The following is an 18,075-nucleotide window of genomic DNA, read 5'->3' on the forward strand; positions in this document are numbered from 1 at the left end:
CAGGTGACATACCTTTTGATTTTAAAACATCTAATCTTTTACAAGTCTATGTGTTTTTTAGGGTCTTACTTTCCTAAACTGTGTGTACAAGAGCAACCAAGGGCTCCAGCTGCACTGTTCCTTTCACTCCAATGGTCAACTTGTTAAAAAAATCCCTCCTTTAGCTGATTAATATGTTCTGTCCATATCACCATTATTCCTTGGGCATCTCTATAGGCCTTTAGCAGTGCTGAGATAGTAAGTGATTAGTGACTTGCCTGAATGACTGTTTGGAATAAAACCTTTATGTCCCAAAGTCTCAGTCTCATACACTAAATATCATACATCCCATCCTATGTTGTCCACCCCCCCCCCCCCCAGTTAGCCTATCACCAATTTATCCCTGAAGAAGACTAAACAATAAGAGAATGCCTGACGTAACAAGAACTAAGATAACTGATCAGTCTTTGCAGTAAAATACATGGGTGAGGGAGAGAATTGCTGCATAGGAAACCTCATTTTCTCAACTTTAAGAGCATGTTAGAAAAATAAAAGAGAAATTAAATTTTTGGTTTAGTCATGTTTTGTAAAAAGGCACAGAAATGCATGTTGTTCTCTCCAACTGAAACTCAACACTTCCAATTACTTTACCAGCAATTTACCTCCAATCGCTGGATTTTAAGTTAATCCCCTTTGAGTTCCCAGAACATCTACAATGGCAATCACTTTGCCTATTAGCTGAACAGCCTTTTGGGAGATCTTTCTGCTTTTCTCTCACACACTCTTTTTTTGTTATAAAATATTATTAACTTAAATAGCCAAATGCCACAAAGACAGTGAGGGATAGACAGTAAGGGATACGCAGTCTGCTCTGAAGCAGCAGCAAGGGGCCTAGCAATGAGGGCAGACTAATTTTATTAACTTCAGGGAAACTTCAAAAAGCTTTAGGGCTTTAATGCCAGACAGAGACGACCCCAAAAGTCAGTTTAAGTGCTGCATAAACAAAGGATTAGGGCAAGAAAAAGCTGAAGGCTCCTTGCATTTCTTGTTTATATTGTCATATGACCTAGTAGGAGTGGGAGAGGGCTGCCTCTCTGACTTTAATCCCCCATGGTGTACAGTGGCGTTTCAGTTCACTGACCTACATTACGATAATATTTTTTTAAATTTATGGGCAGAGGTGCAGCATCAAACTCACTTAAGGACTTTAAAAAAAGAAAAGGGGCGGGGGGGAGAAATACCCAGAGAAAAAAAATTTCTGGCTGGTATAGTCTCCCCCTCTCACTTAGGTTAGATCAGCAGCTTAGAAAGGGATTTCAAGTTCAAAGGGAACGTCTCTGTTACTCTTGTTTTATGGCTTAGACCAGAGGACACAATAGCACTGAGTTTATGAAATATCCCTTCCCACTTGGCTTTTGTGTTTGCAGGAAAAAAGTAAACAGCGCTTTATAACCATAGGTGAAGTATGTGCATCTCTGGCACATAACACTTTTGCTAATACCAAGAAGTTTACAGAAAAAAATTAACCACCTCACACTCCCCATCTAAGCAGTACTTACGCTACTGTATATTGTTAGCAAAACCACAATTAATGCTACATGTGTTGGCATTCAGTGCAAACCATAATATAATTCCAAGGAAAAATAACTCTGCAATTTCCTTTTGAGCAGGGACAGCAAGCTATACTGTCCAGCCTGTTAAACACCTTCATTTTTGAGATAACTTAGAAGTTACTGACATCTGAACACCCTCTCAAACAATCCATCACACACATTGAGAGCCAATATCTCTGTGTCTTAACATATCTGTAGAGGGGGGTCTGTGTCAGAAATGGGAATATTTTGGAGGCTGCAAATTCCTGTTTTTTTTAATAACACAGCTTCATGCATTGAGAAAAATGATGGTACATGAGACTGCAAAAAGAGTGAAGGAGAAAGGAACTGAGAGGACTTCACCGATGATTAGCTTTGCAGCTTTTTTGATTCTCCAAAGACTGTTCTAGCTTACAGTGTTGTTACCAAGAACTAGGTGAACGACTTGGTACAAAGAATGAATGATTTGGTCAGCCACACCGTTTCCTCAAGAGCTTACATCAGCATAAAAATATTAAAGGCTTTTCTCCCTGCGATTCCCTCCAGCACTAGAAGCTTTCAGTTGTGTGCTGGGCTCTAAAGACCTTCTTTCTCACCGTCCACCAAGCGAACAAACTAAATTTCTGCCTTTGAACATCCATCCAGGAGGAAGCAATGGAGATGAAAAGTTCATCTCCTTCAGTACTTCATGTCTCATTACTGCTGTTTTAATAGAACAAGAAGCCATCACATGGACATTTCTGCATATCCACTAACTGGTTTTCAGATTCTTGTCCCATCTCTCCCCAGCCTGTTTCTTGTATCCAAGAAACATCTCCCTTTCTCTACCCTTCTCTTCCTTTCTCAGTAAAAGGACAATTGCATTTGAGAATATCTAACAAGCAGCCATAAAAGTCCCTTTCTTTGCTGAGCATTTTGCCATGACTACATCCTGGTTAAAACCAGTACAGTAGTGGAAAGAGTCTGGAGTATTGAGTCAGGACGATAAGCAAGAACTGCATAACCAGACCAGTTTAGATTTTAAAAGCTCTATACATACCAATCGGCATTCTCCAGGCATGCACAGGGTACAATCAGGGCACTAACTTCATTATGCACCTTCATAGAGCAAGTTTTCTTCACCTCTCTTTCAAGTTTAGAAGGGCTGAATCCCAAAAAACCACAGGCTCTCAATTCCTGGCACAGCCTAGTTAAGAACACATTCATTTTCCCAAGTGAGAAGAAACTGGTTGATGTCATGCTTTTATTAATCTTTACATCAATCTATGCTGTGTTGCCTTTATGTAAGAAAAGCAACATCAACAGAGGGAAGAGAGGAGGCTACAGGCTGTTCCTACATACCATACTGCTCAGGACCTCCACCTCCAGAGTAGCCAGCCCCAGCTTGAAATGCTCTAAAGATTAAAACCCCTGTAATGCTTACTATCCAAGCACAACCCAAGAAAGAGGCTGTTCTGTAGAGCAGAAGATCTGTAGATGCCGAAGTCTCAGACCTGGCCTTGTAAGAAGGACACAGAGAAGATTGCCAAGCTGAAGAGGGCTCCTTCCAGGCTGCAGTTCTGAGCAGCCAGGACGACTCTGGTGGTATCCCCATGACTTAAGAACACTTGGGCACTTTCTTCACCTATCTTAAAGTATTTTGACTGTGGCTATCTCAGGTTCTGAGATCTTAAACGTCCAAAAAGAAACATCAGTGAGACCTGGCAAGTTTCATTTGAAATAACACATAGATCTGGCACATAGCAGTAGGTCAAGCGCACTGACAGTAGGTTAATTTTTTTCTAAAAGAAACCGCCCACAAATGGCTTGGGGAGGGCAGAGAGGAACAAAGAACAGAGGCTTACAAAATCCTCCCTGGAAATTAAGCAGGCAACAAGGACAGGCCTGCAAAGAGCTGCCTGAAGCAACTGATGCCGAGGAAGAGGAGAGAGCTGACTCTTAACACACACTTGCATCCCCTTCTGAAGGCGCCACACGGACATACAAACATCTCAAGTCTGTCCCCTCCCGTAACAATCCTTAACTCCTCTGGTGGTTCCTCTTCCCAAGTGTGTGGATCCTCTTCCCAAAGCCCAACAGTCCACCATCTCTCTTGGGTAACAGTTTCCTTCTGCCATCTGGTTGACAAGGTTTGTGGTATCAAGCAATACAAGTCTGCGCTACACTGCTGAATATTTGTTAACTCCAATTCTAGTGAAGGTGTACAACAGAGGGATGGTTACAGTTCAATAATACGTAGGTGTAGTTTTAGTTTACCTTTTTACTTTAAAAATGCCTAGGAAATTACATTTATATAAAACCTAAGTTATTTAAGTTGCAGAATTGGGCATTTAAGAAGTTAAGAAATGCCAGATGTCCATACAACCTTATTTCTGTCCCTCTTTGATATGCCCCACGATACAGCCTTTACATGACCACATCCAAAAAAATTTCACAGGAACCCTGCCTTATTAAGTGCACAGGGTAGAGGCACAGGGGAACAGAATTAATGTTGCATAGGCAACTGTAAATCTGGTATTTCCTAACTTTCAAGTGCTTGATTTTGCAATCTAAGTAACATTCTTAATTTATTTTTGTATCCAATAAATAAAATGGTGCATTGGTTGCCTTGCTGACAAACCGATTCCCCCACAGGTGACTCTTACACAACCTCAGAAAAATCAAGACCAGCTGTCCATACACTTGTAAGGCCCAAAAGCATGTCTGCATTTTAAATTTAATAATATAAATAATAACCATAGGTGTTACTCAAACCTTGCAAAATTCTACTACCCAGTCATGTGGAGCAAGCCTTTCTTTTGTCTGTGAGTGAACAAAATACCAATCTTTTCATATGAGTAAGCAAGCAGATTCTATGACTTAGCTGGTACACTTTTATGACAAATTTATTCTACTGTGTTAATCTGTATGTTATGTCAGTTGGTAAACATCACCATTCTTTTCTCAGTACTGCTTAACAGAAATTGTATTTCTGTTTAATGAGCATACAGCCCTCCCTTCCCCCACTAAGCTCCTCAAACCCTTTTACTCAAAAGCTAAACAAGAGCCAATAAATAAATGCATCTTTTATATTCCTATTTTACAGTGCATTTTAACTCATGAATGTGCTATGCACTTTTATTCACCTGATTGCCTTCATTTCTGTATTATTACTGTATTTAGCATACCATCAGCAGCCAAGCAGAACCAAACAAACTCATGTTCAGACTTCAAAGCAGGAAAAATATTAATTGTGGCGTCTGCATGTTTACAGTAGATGGAGTGACATCCACCACTTCTCTCCGCTAGAGTCACCTAACGTTCGGCTGACAGCCCAGGTCACTGCCTGTGCCTGCAGGCAGCACTCAATCAGTTTTCACTGTACAGTTTGGCCTTGTTACTCATGTTGTGCCTGTATTAGTCTGCACATCATTTCAGTCACCAAGAAAGCGTAATTGCCTGATGCAGTGTTTTATTTGATATCTTGCTGGAACTACAGTGCCACTATAAGAAAACAGCAGATGAAGCATTAGCCCTAGTAAGCCAATGAAACATCCTTCATCTAGAACTAAGTTAGACGGAAGAATCTAACTACTTGAGCAGGTAAAATTTACTTCTGTTCATTCCTAGTGGCACTGCAACCATGCAACAGAAAAATTCAAGGAACAGTATTTCTGTGGCAAATACTTTAAATACAGTGCACGTGCAACAACTGTGAAATGAATTCTGGTCTTACTGATAAGATATCTGGAAAGGATTCAGTGAAAAAATACCAGTGTTGCTTACACATGATCCACTACTTGGGAATCTTTCCAGACAGGAATACTCTGGCACTCCCACATTAACTTACCGCCTCCCCAAGCAAAGACGACCTCCCCAGAAGTCTGGTCTCATCCCTTAAGTGAACCACATTGGATGTTCCTGTTCACTCACATGCAAGTTAATTTTTCCTCCTTCGTACCCTCCTTTGGCAGTTTGGTCAAGTGTGTGGCTGAGCTACCATCAACTTGACACGTACTCTGTGAACTAAATGTTGCTGTTCTCATTCATAAAAAGCCATAAGGAATTAAAAGACAAAATATGGCTGATAACTGTTTAAAAAAAGCTGTTGTCACAATCACTGCTTTTCAAAATGTCTAGCTCCCTTAAGGATAGTCTGGGTCATTGCTGGTCATCAACAAATTTAAATACTATTTTCTCAAACTTCCTGCAGTTGCTTACTAGTACTCATCTCCACACTCTCTTATCCTTCTTCTGAAAGGCCAGATATATCTGTTAAGTGATGGTGACAAAGACCTTCCATTTGACCACTCAGGTAATGCGCTTGCTGACACAGCTCTTACTATCCTGTAAGAAGAGGAAAAAAACCCCAACACTTTTAAGAGATGTTGAAAGATAAGCTTTTTCTCTTCCATTCAGGCTTCAGAAGAGATGCTCTGATAAAAATCTTGATAACTTACCCTGCTTTCACATATTGCTCCTGCAACAATACTTTTCTCCTTGGGGACACTTAGATCACACCAATATTCAAACAATTAGTAACATGTTGTTATTAAGCAATAAGTGATTCTTCCACCCTCCAGAAACAAAGCATGCTAGCTACACGACAGCCTCAGTCCCCACGAGAACAAGTTTAATAAAAAAAAAACCCTCACTGTCCAGCAACCCACAAAACTTGGGAACTGAGCAGCTATGAATAAAACTAGGACATCCCATGGCTGTGACATATGAAAGGAACTGCTGAAGAAACAAGTGCAAAATTATTACTATCAAATAAGTAAAGTATAAGAGCAAGGCAAATAATGAGAAAAATACATTAAAAACTTTGAAATACATAGAGAGAATGAATTATTCTTAATGTCAGAGGAACACAGGGAAAGCATCTTTAGGAAGGACAAGCCCATTTTCATAGGAAAACATTCTGCTGTGCTTAAAATAGGAAACAATCGCAGCTGAGACATGCATGTATTTTTCACTATACAAGCTTGAAAGTGCAGAAGGCACAGCTTGCGCTATTCCAAGCAAGGCAGAGAGTTTTCCTTCTCCTTTTGTTTCTGCCACAGAGCTACTGATTTACGAGCATCCTCGACAATAGGACCCTGTGGCAACCATCCTAAGATAAATCCTGCTTCTGCAAACACTTTCAAAACTGGCAGAATATCTGAGTCATGCGGGAAAGCATGATGTATTTCTGTGGTTCACCTTTCGGTTGAATCTCTCCGCACTCGACCTCTATGTCCATGGAAGCAAAAGAGAAAATAACATGACAAATATAAAGGATTTATCCCAGGAACTGAGTAACTGCTTCATGAGTCAGACTAGAATTAATCTGCAATGCTGTGTAGAGGTAAAATTCAGCGAGGAAGGTATTTGAGAGATGACATTAGGATTAATACAAGTGTCTTTGCCCACAGAACTGTGAAGAGCTGACTGGTGAGCAGACTGTCTCCAGAAGCCAACAAGACCAAGGACAACAGTTGCTGTTTATCTTCATAAATTGCTTGTCTCTGACTCCAGGGGCTGCTGACTTGCTACGGTTTAGCAAACCCACATTCACAGCTACCACTGTATGCCGATTCAGAGGGAGAAACTTTCTTCAGAGCATCTCATTTGCCCCTTTTTTCACCAAGATTCCCACATCACACTCCTTAAAGCAACACTGGTGTTCACAACAGCACTTTCAGCCTTGCTTTTACCTTTTTATCAGTACAAGCCACTTATTCCCAGCCTAGCTCTTTTTCCTATCGAAATTACATTTGTCAGGCAGCCAAGGTTTTACAAAAATGAAGTGTCCAGAGGGCAACAGTCTCTGCCTCCACATAACTACGCCAGAAAGATGCTCTTGACAGAAACTTCCTTCCACTGAACTTCTCCCCTCTCTCAAGTCCTCTCTGCAAGAGAAAACGGGACTAGTATGTCACATCATTTTAAAAATCATCAAGTTAAGCAAATACAAACCTTTGCCAGTGCCCTCTTACTTCTGAGGGAATGGCAGATTTTGATTTTCCTTAAAACTAACCCCTAAAGACTTACTCTAACCCCAAACCAAATCTGGTCTAAAGCAAAACAGGAGCATTCACACACTCCTACAACAGTTATGAGATATAAATCGTAACCGCAGTTTGAACCATGCAACTTTTTCATGACCGAGATGCAATCCCAGCATGGTTAGAAGCAAGTTTCCTGCACTATGCAGCACAGACAACACTAACTTAACCAAAAAGCCAGATGATAAATGTTTTAAAGCCAAATTTCTCAGATACTACAGTAATACATACCAAAAATAAAAAGGTATTAGAAAATCAGCAGGTAAATAAGCAAGGAGATGAAAAAAAAGAGGTTCAAGGATATGCTGCAGAGAGGTAAATTCAAAGATCCTGGTGAACAACAGTAGTCAGGCTTGCTTTCTTTCCCAGTGCTCCACTCAGTCTTGGCATTAAAGGGGCAAGATACCAAAAGGCAACAGTGAGCAGTACAAAGAGAAATGCAAGGGTACTTCAATTTTTTGTAGAACATTTACCATCACTTGAGCAGGTAAGAAAAAAAATCAGGAAGCTTCGGCGTGATTTTTCACTACAACATACTAGTTCAAGACCATTTGCTAGTTTAAGTATGATTTTTTTTATTTTTTTTAAAATACAGTGTTTACCCAGTTCATGGATTTGATTTCTATGTGAAACAGCAAAAATGTCACACTTGCTCTTAGAGAGCCAAAAAATCTTTCAGAAAAATGTTCTTTTATTAAAGAAATAAACCTTAAAATCCAGGAGAGTGCCATGCACAAGGGGAACAAAAGAAAAGTACTATGATGCTGAAACTTAATGAATTTACAATTCTTACTATTCCATCAGTGCTCTGAAATTAATCAGAATAGGAACAAAAAGTCAAACCATAAATGCCTGATTTCTCCTGGGTAAACTGGTAGTTAAACTGCAGGGAATTTATTTTAATTCTAGCAGCAAGCAGGGGAGGCTTGGGAGAGCCCACATCAGATTAGCAGCAACGTTTTACAAATAGGCACGACTGAATTCCACTACAACCCAGTTATGGGAGCGTGTTTCCACCCTGTACTGAACTCGGGAAGGTGGACATCGCATGCCCCTGCCTCCCTCTCTCCCAGCCTTTCAGGAAGCTATGAAGCTAATTTTCCCCAGCAGTATTCTCTGGAGGAGCAGTTCACTTCTGATGAAGGTAACATGTATTTTTTAATTATTATTATTTTATGCCTCCCCAGGGAAGGTGAGGAGGGGGGAGCTTCCTTGCTCAACAGAGAAAGAAATTTTCCTGTATCAGTGCCAAGAACAGACACCCTAAATTCAGCGATCCTAATCTCCAGCCATCCATCATCAGCAGGGTGGGACCAGCTGATTCAGATTTTCTATTAGCTAGCGACTTTGTGTACTAAAATAAACCACTGTACCACCCAGTTATTCCTGCTGCGCTCTGCTCTGCAAAAGCACAAACTTAATAGTAGCTACCTCAACTAGCACTGTAAGAACTTCCCCAGCAGGCCTTTTGTAACTGGCACAATACTCTTCCCACCAACTCTCCCGAGTCCCTGCGTGCCCCTGTGACTTTACACCATAAGTGTTTCTTACAAAATTTGCTCCACTATCCTTTTGGCACCCATCACAGAAAATGCCAACTCTGACTATCTACAGTACCACAGGAGGCAGAATCAGAGAACAAACCTAACCTGCAGATGGACTATTCGATGGCAACTGTTCATTTACAGGGCCAATTAGTATTCATACAGACATGATCAAGGCCCATATATAGTGCACACTGTGTGACAGACGAAGACAGGATAAAATAATAAAACCTCCAGCTCTATATTTTAAAAAGCAAGGGAAGATATCAAAACAGTTCACAAATATATCAGCCTAATAAATTACTCTGTTGGTCAAATATTAAATAACTCACATTCATTGGTTATTTTCTGCATCAGAAAATAAAATAGGCGTAATTTGATTAATATTATTCCATTATTTACACAGTAAAATCGACAGCAGAATACATAAACTAGCAAAGGATTTGAAAATAACATTAAATAAAAACAACTAAAAATGCACGACCGAGGCTAACAGCAAACTCTGTTAACCCAGTGAGGCAACTCACACAGTTGGTACTCTGCTAGTTTTCAAATCCCATAGACTAGTGCCATGAATTAGGAGCAAAAATAAAGAAAGCATCTGAGACCAGTTTATTTCAGTTAAACAAAACACAAGCAGCATGTGTCTCCATGGGTCACACAAACTTCTGTTCTCATTTATATTCCTACAGCTGCAGAGAAACAAAAGGACTTGGTAAGCCAGGTCTCACTGAGTATTAACAGCATGGGCCACGCACAAGCAAGTAAATTTTTAGCAAAGATAAAGGCAAATGTTTCATGAGTTCAAGATAGCTCTAGAGCATCAGAAGAACTGGTATCCAGACATACGCATTTGGTCTAGAGCTTCTCTGCAGCTTAGAGGACAGAATACTTTGGACCTGTTGTTCTAGTTCATCATCACCATCAGCCAGAGAGAAAACTAGCCAGCCATTTCAAACAAAGGAGACAATACACCTGCTACCAAAATTTTGAAGAGTGACTGCTCATTTTGGGTGACCCACATAACCCATATTAACAGAGACAAAATTTTCAGGAAGCTACAGATACCTTCCTCCTACCTACCTTCCTAGTAACAAAATTGGCATCCAAAAAACCAACAAAACACCACAGGTCTGTAGTTCCTTTGAAAAGAATGGCCTCCAAAATCAGTAGTAGAAATTCAAAGGAGAAACTCTTTTTTTCTTAAAGTATCTAAACCAGCCACATAGAAACCTCAGAGAAAAAGAGAACATACAAATTGCCCATTTGATCAATTAATATAGTGGGGCATTTAAAAAAGAACCTCACTAATTCAAAATCATGCCCTGACATGGATCTTGGTTTATTTTTTATGATTAAATTACTAAAGCAAACAAACAAAAAAGTATTCAAGAAGTCTGCATTATAAATTGAAAACATGGTAAGGTATGCTAAGTGTTTAGTCTCCTACAATAAAATAAGGAGAGATAAAAGGAGAGATATCATGCAGTACTCAACACAGCTTTATGGAATTTTGAAAGGAGGTAACAACACTAAACATTTTGTTCAAACAGTCAGGTTTTGGATTAGGAAAATAAAAATAGTTCTTTACCCAAAAGTTAATAAAATACCTACCGCACTAACATATCAAGTAAACATTTGCTAAAGCTTACATCAGCTCTGCTCAGTTAGGGGTAAGCAATTAAATTATTTATATATTGCACATCTCCACCTAAACCATTCATCATGAAAAATTCCACTATGGGATGTATAAACAAATGGTTCTCCACTGATTACTGAAAGGTAGCCACCACCAAGATTGAACTTACAACAGCCATGTAAATAATACCAACCACTATAGATGGTATATCTACCCATACTTAAGGGATAGTAAAAAAATCCCAATTCATTTTTACTGTAGATGCTAACTCCTCCAGAAAGCACATCTCTATTTTCTGCTACAATTTTCAATGTACTGCAGAATAACTGTGTAAAATATGTCAATGGAAAGCTGGAAGTTTTGTCAACTGGGAAGAGAACAGATGAGCCACTTAGGAAGGTACACAAACAAAGCAAGTTTGCAGGAAGAACAGAGCAGCTAGACATCAAAAGGATCAGTGAAAAAACAGCATCAAATTACTTAACACAGCACTGAACGAATAAACTAGTCACTTTTAAGCAGTGATTTCTGACTGTTTGCAAGCAGACAAGATGTAATATACTACATATACAAACATAAGAAAAATGTGTAGAAAGACTCTGGAACATAACAGTGAAAATTCTGTAGCCCACCAATATGTGTACTTAACACAGAACAAATATTTCCTCTTCCCACGTATAGCATTAGAGAGGCAGCTTACCCTTTCCACTTGTCCTTCTTTGTGCTTCAGTTTGTACACTTTCAGCTTTGGAAGGAAAGTCTCCGCGTAGTTCTTGTCTTCCATGCCTTGGAGTAGTACCCCATGGAATGCCAACCTGCAGGTATTTGCGTGAATATCTGTATCCAGCTTGGAGCCGATCACAAGGCACAATTTAGGACAAGTGACTGGTTTTTCAAACTCTAGTAAAGCCCACTGTTGTTTTGGGAGCTGGACTTCTCCTGCCTGGTCATTTTCTTTGTTCTCTGAATTTGAGTCCTTTGACAAATACTCCTCTTGATAAAGATAATCTTTTTCGAAGTCAAAAACATTTTCTTTAATTTCTTCATTGAAGTCAGCAGGGGCTGGACTGAAAAACATCACTCTTCCCATAACTGTTTCATGACCAACTGTGATATGGAACTTGGCCTTAGTCTGAAGAGCTCCTCGAAAATACTGGATTTTCTTCAGAGAAATTATTGCAGCATGGATAGTGTGAAGTGATTCTGGGGTGCAAATTAGGCCTCGTTCTAGCAGTTTGGGATCAAACTGGGTTACACAGATACCCACTCTGTCACCCTGCATAGCGTAAGTCACAGGAGTGTGGAACATCTGCATGGACTTGACTTTCTTTATCACCTATTGATGAAAGACCAAGAAAAAAACCGCAGCAATTAATTGCACATGAGTGTATCACAAGCACAAAGCTACATATCACATCCTGCTGTCTTGTAAGAGAACTGAACTTCTAGAATAGTCCACAGTTCAAAAAGTTGAAAGCGAACAGAGAACATACTCCATCATTTAGAATTACCACAGGTTTGAGCTTCCTAGCTTATTCTACTTCTGTTCATGAGACTGTAAGATCATCATTGCTGCAATTACGTTGATATTTGCACCATCTGTGTTGCAGTACCTGCATACTCTCTGCAAATCAAGATATACCCACACCCTGGAATAGCTTATTTAACATACTCCCCCCTAAGCACCTGCACCAAAGGTGTAGCACTACAATACCAATCCATGCACCTATGTCACTGTTTTCCCACCCCTTCTATGAAAATCATTTCATACACTTCTTTGACTTGAATTCAACTGTAAAACATTCAGAGCAAAAAAACATTTCTTTATATTGTATTTGTACAACACCTAGTACAATGAAATATTGCAAACCTCCATTGCAAAATAATTAGTAATACAAAAATCTACCATCTCCTAGTCTATGACATTCCATATATTAAAAAAAGGCCTCAAAGGTTTCTTGCAAAGATTTGAATGTTCATAAATATATGGCTAGTGTTGCTGTCACAAAAATGTGGGGTCCCACCTGCTAATATTATCATAGGAAAAGCGCAGCACTGGCCACCACTTAAAATTTATTTAGCTCTTCCCAGATGCTATAAAAGTTTGACCTTAATGAGCTTGCTATTGTATTACTTATTTCAAGGAGTTCTCAAGGGGAAGGGAAGAATGAAATAAGCTTTCAGAGATCACTCTAGGCTCAGCTTCGTCAGATTAAATCAGTTTAGTTTAACAAGGCTTTATTTTGGCTTTTCTTTCAGTTCTGCAAACCATCCTTTAGTAAGATCCCCCCCCCCCGTTTCCATGTAACAAAACGTTTTTTCTGATAATATGTTTATGTTGCTACCTGTTACATCCATACTAATGCTGGATGCTTGGACAGGTAACCACTCTGCTTGCAATCTCTATACTAGACAGCTTTTAATACTGAAATTATGTTTTTAGTAATAAAAAAAATTATCTTCTAAATAAATATTAAGTACTTGAACAAGAGTCCTTAGCACAGAAAAGTTACACACAACATTTTTGAAAGGCTGAAACCTCAAAATTCAGATCTAAGAACTGAAGTCTCCATGGAAATGCTCTGTTCCAGAAATAATTTCTTCAGTATGTCTTTATCAATATACAACAGATTATACTGTGAATGCATACCGAACAACAATATTGTTAGAACAGATCTCAACTCTCAGTATTTCTTCTTCTCTCTCCCTTTTCCTAGTACCAATTCTACAGCTATCAAAAGGTTCACGTCAAATGCTACTGTACAATTCTCAGTATTCAAGCCATTAGTATCTGTCTTACTCAGCTGGAACTGTTCTCAAATCAATCTCCAACCACTGCATATCCCTTAGTAGCCCATCTTTGAATCCTGGCCCACCTTATTTATCTTCTAACTCCTTAAAATAAAACCAAAACATGCAAGCACTGATGAAGAGAATCCCAAACCAAAGGACTGGACTCAGCAGATGCAGGCTTCATCCTCAGTATGTCACACAGCTTAAAGCCCATCATTTAGGTTAGATGAGACTGAACAGTCTAGAGAAGTTAACCTTATTAATTTTAATCACAGAATTATTTACTTACAGGATAATACTGAAAATATCAGCTTTTCTTCTGCATCTTGGATGCAATACATAAGCAGAAACAAGACTAAGTTTTTCACCTTTTCCTTTTCTACAAAGCCTGCTGCCCTACATGAAGGGCATAGTACTTGGCGTCAGACAAATCTTTGTACGCCTATTCCCAACATCACCAAACTAGGCAATACTAAGAGAAGACTGTAGGAAAAAAAAAGGAAGAAAAACTCAGAGGGGAAGAAATTGCAGAAACTTAGATCAAAATAGAGGAGTATAGATGAAAAGTCTACTGGCTGAACTAATAGCTTCAGTAACTGGAATATAAAGAGCTCTCCAAATAAGTCAGCAAAAAATGGTCACAGGCAATATACAGAAAGCTGAATAAAAACGTGAAAAAGTCTAGCAGCTGCATAGCTTCTAGAAAACAACAAAAATCCTGTATTCCTTCTTGAAGTCATAACTACACAAATAACAATGGCCATAAGCTTCACCACTAAAAATATTGTTAGGGTTTCCTGGATATCTGGCTGCTAACCAAAACCAAAAGAAATGCCATTTTTCAGATTATAAGAAGTTATTATTGCAACATTTTTCAGATCAAATGCCACATCAATGCCTCTGCATTCTTGGAGAATCCACAGAATATCATGACAAAGGAGATCAAGAGGTGTATTCATGTAAGAGAAGAACTCCTCACTAAAAAGCCTGGACCAAAATAGTTTGGTATAATCTTAACTAATGTCAGAACAGACTTAAAAGGCCATTCTAAATACTCACTAGGATTTCAGTTTCAAGCATTTTTGTACTCAAATACATATTCATTATCCCTTCAGGCAAACCTCCTAGACAGTACTACCTATCTAGCTGAATTAGGGAGAAACAATTTAGCATTTATCTCCACCTTTCTATTCACTTCCAAGGTCATACTTTTGAAGGCTGGAAGTATGGTAGCTTGAATCAAACCCTTCATTCTTTCATTTGCTATAACCTACTCCTCCCTCTCCAGTTTCGATCATTGTGATAGCTGCAACACTGGTGATACAAGTAATGTTTAAGGACTTGAAAAAAAAAGAAAAAAAGAAAGAAAGGTGTTTTCTAAATATATGTGTTCCAAAAAAATAAACAAGCACTACAAGATTGAAATTGCCACATGAAAAGTGCCAGCCCAAACCATTTTGAAGACGTCTGTGATTTTGTATGTGATATCAGCAGTAAATCTTTCATCTTGTACACCCATGGACAGGGTGAATAAGTGACAAGACCTAAGGAATCTTCCAGCACCGTCCCTCTTCAGCACAAAACTGGAACTAAAAGATGCACAAGAGATCTATGCAGTTTTCCATCTTAAACGGAGCCACAATACTAAGATTTTTCTCTTTATTATTAATATTCCAATTTATAATAGAAACTACTCACCTAAACAGTTGAGTGAAATTATTACAGAAAATACTTGCCAGTCTCTAAAACAGTCTACATGCATTCATCTGAAATATCTTTCACAGATTCACATAATATTAAAGAATAAGAATTATGCTTAAAAATACCTATTCTTGTGTCCATATACTCAGAACACAGCTTTTAATTAAGCATCTATGAAACATTTCTTAAAAGCGTTATGCCTACCCTCTCCCCTTAAATTCAATCAAATGATTAGGCTTGATGCATCTGACATGCACATAAATAACAATCAGAAGGAGAATTAACAAATTCTTCTAAAACATTTGCGTCACAAGCTTCTTCAATGAGATTTGCAGTCCTCAACCATGGCATACAGAGCTAGCTTGTATCAGAATACTAGCTGTGTTCTTCCACATTTCTCAGTGTTAAACAACATTTAAAAGAGTATACAATTATAAAGGTCACTTTCCATGACAAAAAGCTTGCTGCAATTCCTACACGTAGGAGAAACTTGGCAGTGGAGTATCAATACAGGAGCATTTTCCAGTGTTGCGTGAGGCTCCTGTTAATACATTTGCTTATGGTCCTCACAGTCTCCAGTGCAAGTTCAGGAAAAGTTTTGGATCCTAACTAATTCTCTCTCAGGCTGCTCTTTCAGGAAACAGTATCCTAATTAAAAAAACCACTGAAAATCTGCAGAATCATGTAAAGGTAAGTTTTCTTCCACCAACCGAAGAAGATTATCTGTGCTGCCCCCAACTCTCTCATGGGAGGCAAGCCCCCCACATCCTGGCTGTGCTCACCCAGAGTTTTAAGAATCACCTGATTTCTTTGTAGCTGGATCTGGCTTTCAGACAGGTTTGCTTGTCTCCAGACACGTAAAGGGAAAGATACTGCATTACTCAACCTACTGAAAATCAGCACTTCGTGCTGACCTATCCAGTACCTTGCAGAAGATTCAATCAGCCCATCTATATTTGTTCTAAATGTAAATGGTTTTTCCCCTTATATTCATGGCATCTGTTCTTGCATCTAAAATTCCCATAGACGTATCAGAGGACAGAAGAAAAGTAAATGGGAGGAACACATTCAAGTCTGTTCCTTTTCTTCTACATGTTCTCAGAATCAGAGAGTTCTATGGTACCAGAATCAACTGTAAAAGGAATATACAGCACAGTACCCTAACTGACAATACACTCTGTTCCAAGAGCATAACATATGTAGGAATTAGAATCTGACCAGAACAATGCTAGAGTGCACTTTGGCGATGGGGAGTGGATTAGATCACACAAGAACCGAGTTGGAATTGCATCTCCTTCAAAAGGTCAGATGTGGAACCAGCAGAGAAGTGAATCAAGTGAGTTGATCTGCACCCACTGGATCAAATAACAAGAGCCAGAGTAGCTTTAAATCACTAGCTTCCTGTTTTCTGAGCAGACCATGAACATCAGTACAGCATTTCATTCCATTTCACTGTGACCCCGACTCACAGAGACATTCATCCATGGTTTAAAATACTCCAAATGTAGCATTCTTCTTCAAGAGACCAAACTACATAACTAAAATTCATCTTTGTTTCATCTGGCCTTTAAAATACAAACCTGGAAGCACTGAAAAGGATGCAACTGGCCCTCAGTACCAGATTTGTTTCTCTTCTGTGTATCTAGTTTCCCTATGTAAGGGATCCCCACAAGTTATAGCACAGTTCTGAACTTTCACATATTTTCTTTAGCTTTACAGCAATAGAAATTTCAGGCAGGGATTTGGAGTTGGGGCTGGATCCACCCATTTACCACCAGAATGACATTAAATACTTCAGAGCATTCTGTCCTGAGCAATAGGAATTCGTAACCAAGACCAGCTATGACCAGTATCTTCGGCATTTATTTTGAGCATCCAGTTTTTGTCCTCAAAATGCTGTCTGTAGAACAACTTCTATTTCATCTTGTCCAATGAAAATAGCGCAAGGCCCATTTTAGCAATTCACTAGAGACATTTTACTCTTCTTCTGGGCATTTAGACACAGAAAGAAAGTGAACAATATTGAGTGCAACTTTAAAAGAGACTTTACTGCATGCAAACAATCTAGGTAAGCATGGAAAATTAGATGCCATTATAAAACTTGCTACAAACTTCACTAAGAAATTAACTCACATTTTATTTTCTAATAATGGCACAAGGGAATTGATTATATCTCATCGTATAAATCAAGAACCATGTGTTGAAATCTTACATCATTTGCAAAGGGATTTGCTTCACTTTTAAAATTTTATTTGTATAATCACATTAATGTTCCTGAAGCATTATGTAAAGGTCTAGAAAAAGGGTGAGAAAGAAGTTTGTGTGTTCAAATGTAGATTTAAAAAAATGCAAAACAGAAATCAAAGCACCCAAACAGTTCAGCCCTTGAGATAAACAAATGTATTCAATATAAGAAGAGAACCCATTATTTGAAGACCAAAGGAAAAGCCTACTAGGATTTTCAAAGCAGTTTAGTACAGACTAATAGAAAACAGGATACAGAAAAGTCCACTAATGACTTTTTCCCCCGATATGTCAAAGCTTCTTTTCCTTTATTTATCCAACTTCCATTAAGTTATCAACCATATGCCATTGCTCATAGCTTCTTTAGATAAGAACCTAGCCATCCTGCTGCCTCCCAATACAACCATATTTCGCTGTAATACTGATGAGAAACTGCAAAGTTAAAATAATTAGTCTCAGCAATCTATTAGAGAAAATACTGATTATAAATGCAGTATTTATAAAAGGAGTATTACATATGTATTACAAAAAGAGACCTCACTGCAAATGCAGAGGAC

General features: G+C 38.7%; 1 protein-coding gene across 4 annotated transcripts in view; it reads right to left on the reverse strand.

Moving 5' to 3' along the window:
* EEFSEC (eukaryotic elongation factor, selenocysteine-tRNA specific) overlaps positions 1-18,075 on the reverse strand; it is a 131,455-nt gene that overhangs the window by 47,246 nt on the left and 66,134 nt on the right. For all 4 annotated transcript variants that reach the window (XM_049826345.1, XM_049826347.1, XM_049826346.1 and 1 more), the window contains exon 5: positions 11,481-12,116. In XM_049826345.1, coding sequence (XP_049682302.1) covers positions 11,481-12,116 — 636 coding nt within the window. The remainder of the gene's footprint in view (positions 1-11,480; positions 12,117-18,075) is intronic.

Source organism: Accipiter gentilis, chromosome 23 (assembly GCF_929443795.1).
Source record: "Accipiter gentilis chromosome 23, bAccGen1.1, whole genome shotgun sequence".
In the NCBI taxonomy this organism is placed as follows: Eukaryota; Metazoa; Chordata; class Aves; order Accipitriformes; family Accipitridae; genus Astur; species Astur gentilis.